The sequence below is a fragment of the Myripristis murdjan genome, chromosome 13 (assembly GCF_902150065.1).
Source record: "Myripristis murdjan chromosome 13, fMyrMur1.1, whole genome shotgun sequence".
Taxonomy (NCBI): Eukaryota; Metazoa; Chordata; class Actinopteri; order Holocentriformes; family Holocentridae; genus Myripristis; species Myripristis murdjan.
This window is the reverse complement of record NC_043992.1, coordinates 38,645,505-38,649,056: the sequence shown is the minus strand read 5'-3', so window position 1 is coordinate 38,649,056 and position 3,552 is coordinate 38,645,505. Positions and strand designations below refer to the sequence as shown.

General features: G+C 39.2%; 1 protein-coding gene across 1 annotated transcript; it reads right to left on the bottom strand.

The window, feature by feature from the left end:
* Positions 1-1,462: 1,462 nt before the first annotated feature.
* On the bottom strand, positions 1,463-3,536 carry opa3 (outer mitochondrial membrane lipid metabolism regulator OPA3). Its single transcript, XM_030066215.1, has 2 exons — positions 3,361-3,536; positions 1,463-2,504 (listed from the first exon to the last, which is right to left on the bottom strand). Exons 1-2 carry the CDS (start codon positions 3,500-3,502, stop codon positions 2,176-2,178), a joined length of 471 nt encoding a protein of 156 aa, XP_029922075.1. The 5' UTR covers positions 3,503-3,536; the 3' UTR covers positions 1,463-2,175.
* Between the last annotated feature and the right edge of the window lie 16 nt (positions 3,537-3,552).

Below are 3,552 nucleotides of genomic sequence, written 5' to 3'. Positions count from 1 at the left end.
CTCATCCGCTCCGCCTGAGGCCAGAGTGGTGGTGTTTTATGCGAAGTTGGTATTTTAGCTTTCCTGTTACCTTCAAATGAAGAGTTCATTTGCAAAAACAGATAAAAGCCATTCTTAAAATGAATACACCCTTTTCACTGATACTGCTTGGAGTACACACACACACATATATATACACACATAAGGCATATAGGCACATAATCATCTGCTTCCGTGCTGTATTCAGGAGCTGTTCCACCATAGAGAGAGCCGGTACAACTTAAGGGGAACTGCCGTCTTCAAACAAACTAATGCAAGAATAAAAAACAAATATAGATGTGTATCGGTTATAGGGGTAAAAATATGGAATGGACTAGATAATGAATTAAAAAATTGTAGTTCAATAAATAAATTTAAAAAGATGTACAGATCAAATATAATAGCCAGATATAGAGCAATAGTGTGATATACATAACGTAAAGGCTAGTTTCTAGTACTTTTCTGTATTTCTCTCTTGTTTTGTAAATTCCAGTGATATATTGTTTCATTTCCTTTTAGTTGTTTTTTTTTTCTGTTGTGTTTTGTTGTTTTTGTTTTGTTTTGTTTTGTTTTGTGTTAGTCTCTGTTTACTGCTTGTTTTCTGTTCTTGTCCTGATTGTGTTGTTGTATTTTCTAGTAAGAAGATATTTAAGGGTTTAAAGGGTAGGCACAATAAGCTTAGGCTTCAGCCTACACCTTTTTGGTCTGTTCTTTCTAAGAAACTGAAAGAAAATTGTAGTGTATTAACTCACCCTCAAATGACCAAATAAACTACTACTACTACTACTACTAGAAACATTATGCCAGGCTAAATAAACATATAAAAAATAGAAATAAATATAAAGTAAATTTTAATAAAATTCAAAAAAGTTTAAAAAGGTTTAATAGATTCAAATGGAGATATCTGTTTTTGCAAATGAACTCTTCAAATGCACTCACACCCCTTATACATGACAGTTATTGTGGGAATCATGTTCTCCCTCCCAAATGTTATATGACTTGTCCTGGTTCTGCTACAGGTGTGGTTATGTTTGGTTGGGGTTCAAAGGCAGAGGGAAGCTTTTGGATTATAAATTGTCATGTTACAGTTCATCAGTGTTCAAAAACAACTTAAGCAAATGTACGTAAAATGTTGTTGTTTTTATATATATGTATATCTTTTCTATAGCTAAAACAGCCTGGAGTCTTATCTCAAGGAAACACTGATGCATACAAAATGTATATCATCATGTTAATTTTATGTTTACCTAGATGTGGCCATTACATTAGGAAAAGTCATTAAATGTGAAGCAAAAAAAATGTTAATCATGTATTTAAAGATGTTAAACACTGAATGGGGTCAAACTAACCAAAAAAATAATAGGCAGGTTAACTATGAATATAGCAGAATTCAGGCATAATGTGTTGCAGCTTTCTACTGATAGACACAGTCTTTACGAACATGTATTTAAACCATTTATCTTTTTAATTTATTTTACATCATCCATTTACAGTTATATACTATAGCCTGCAATGTACACAAACTCTCAACCAGTAAGGGGAAGTGAGATGTAAATAAATACTACACATGTCTATGAAACTGAAACTGGGGTATGACTTATAGGTCAACTATGGCAAAATGGTTGTAGCTTAGTCTGATTTTACCTTTACTGTAGTGCAAGATATGTTTCTTATCTTCAAATGGCACCAGACATTATCAAGCGATGGCGCCTCACAGACGATTCAAGCCCAAGGGAGTATGGAAATCACCATTCATTTCCTTACAAGTGCTGGTTTTCCCCCAAAATATCACTGAAATACAACCAATTAATCACACATAGCAACATCCAAGTTTACCATTGCCTTGCTGTTGTTGTTTATGTTCAGTCGCTTGTAATGAACATGCAAAATCAGGCATATAAATACTATGAATATCATAGCAATCCCCTTTAGAACTGGTTGCTCAAAACATGAGCTGATGATAGCACCCAAAACCACAACGCACAAGTATGCTCAGGTCTACCCGTTGCACCCAACACTGAGGGCAGGGGTAAACCGCATGAGGCAGGGCTGTTATCAGGCTGTACATATGGCAGTGCTACGTCGGGCACTCTTCTTCCTTCGCACACAGACAGACTGTCAAACAGGCCCATGCCACCGAGACAAGAATCAATCTAATCATTTTTGGGTGGGAGCAGGAAAGGACAGCAGTAACCTGTTGATTTCTCTCAGCTGGGCATCTAATGTCTCTGTGGCCAGGCTTAGCTCGCCGAGCTGAGTCTGTAGGTTGGTGATAGTTTCATTTAGCTCCTCTTCTTTGCGGCGTGAGTTGGCAGCCTGCCTGGTGTACTCCAGCACCATGCAGCCACCGCCAATGAGGAAGATGATCGCCTCTCCCAGCAGCTCTGCGCCCAGCTCAGCAGCCGCCTCTTCATTCAGCGGCTTAATGGTAGAACCCCGAAACCCCATGATCCGCATCTTGGTTCTCATCTCGATCCAGTGGTAAACTGCAAAGACAAAGAGCAGGCAAGACACAGGCACATTTTGAATCTGACACATCATTTGGTGGTATGGTATTGTATGATGGTACTGCCACTGTCTAGGTTATTGTTTTGTCCTGGCACCTTGTTGCACACTCAGCTGTCCAAGTGGGGAATTCCTAATTGTGAATTGTATATTTATAAGCTGAATTATATATATTATATAAAAATGAATTCCATAAGGGTGGACCAAGTCTCTGCCACCCAGGGCATCAGGGACTGTCACGTGGAAATTATGTTATTAATTATACATTATGACTACACATCTATTCTATATATACTTATTCTATTCTATAGATATTTTGCAGATTTATTTCATTATATTATATTATATTATATTATATTATATTATATTCCGCATCATTGATTGATTAGCGAGATCCACACATGCTCGTGGTCAATCTTTTAAATGAAGGGCTAAATAAACTTGACTCGTAAGCTTTACCTGCCATTATAACATTATTATCGAACAGTGAAAAGCAATACGACTGTCAAATACAAGGATCTTTCGTGTGTGCTCTCATCAGTTTATCAGTTTAAGTTTATAATCATTTAACAGCGGGTCAAAAGGCACCATAACAGCAAAGCAAAGGTTTCATATAAAACACTCTCAATGACAAACTAGTCCCGCCCTCCGCGGCGTTACCTCGACCCCATTGGTCAAACCGACCGTCCCATGAACGCGATTGGTTAAAGCGCCACCACAGCTATAATCCCATTGGTTGATACAGAAGGATAACGCCTCCTGCGCTGTGCTCTCAACCTCTGAGGTGTCGGACACTGAAACGTAGCTGTCATTGAGTCCCTTAGCCTCGGTCCTTACTCTGAGCCGGGGGCAGGCAGATGTAATTCTTGAAAAACTCGCTTCGTCGGGCTCCTGCCTTTATCCTGTTGGCCACGGGTTTGCTCAGCTGCCGCACTCCAAGGTAGAGGAGCTTGGCGATAGGGAAGGCACCGACAACCATCTTGGCGGAAACGCTTCGCCGAGGGGTGTAGCACGTAGAGGGGTTACGCG

What these genes read in the sequence shown, in the direction of transcription:
- opa3 (XM_030066215.1), bottom strand. Translation starts at nt 3,502, where the DNA reads ATGGTTGTCGGTGCCTTCCCTATCGCCAAGCTCCTCTACCTTGGAGTG. An exon ending in CTGCCTGCCCCCGGCTCAGA is followed by an intron (nt 2,505 to 3,360) that starts GTAAGGACCGAG and finishes TTGTCTTTGCAG; the next exon opens with TTTACCACTGGATCGAGATG.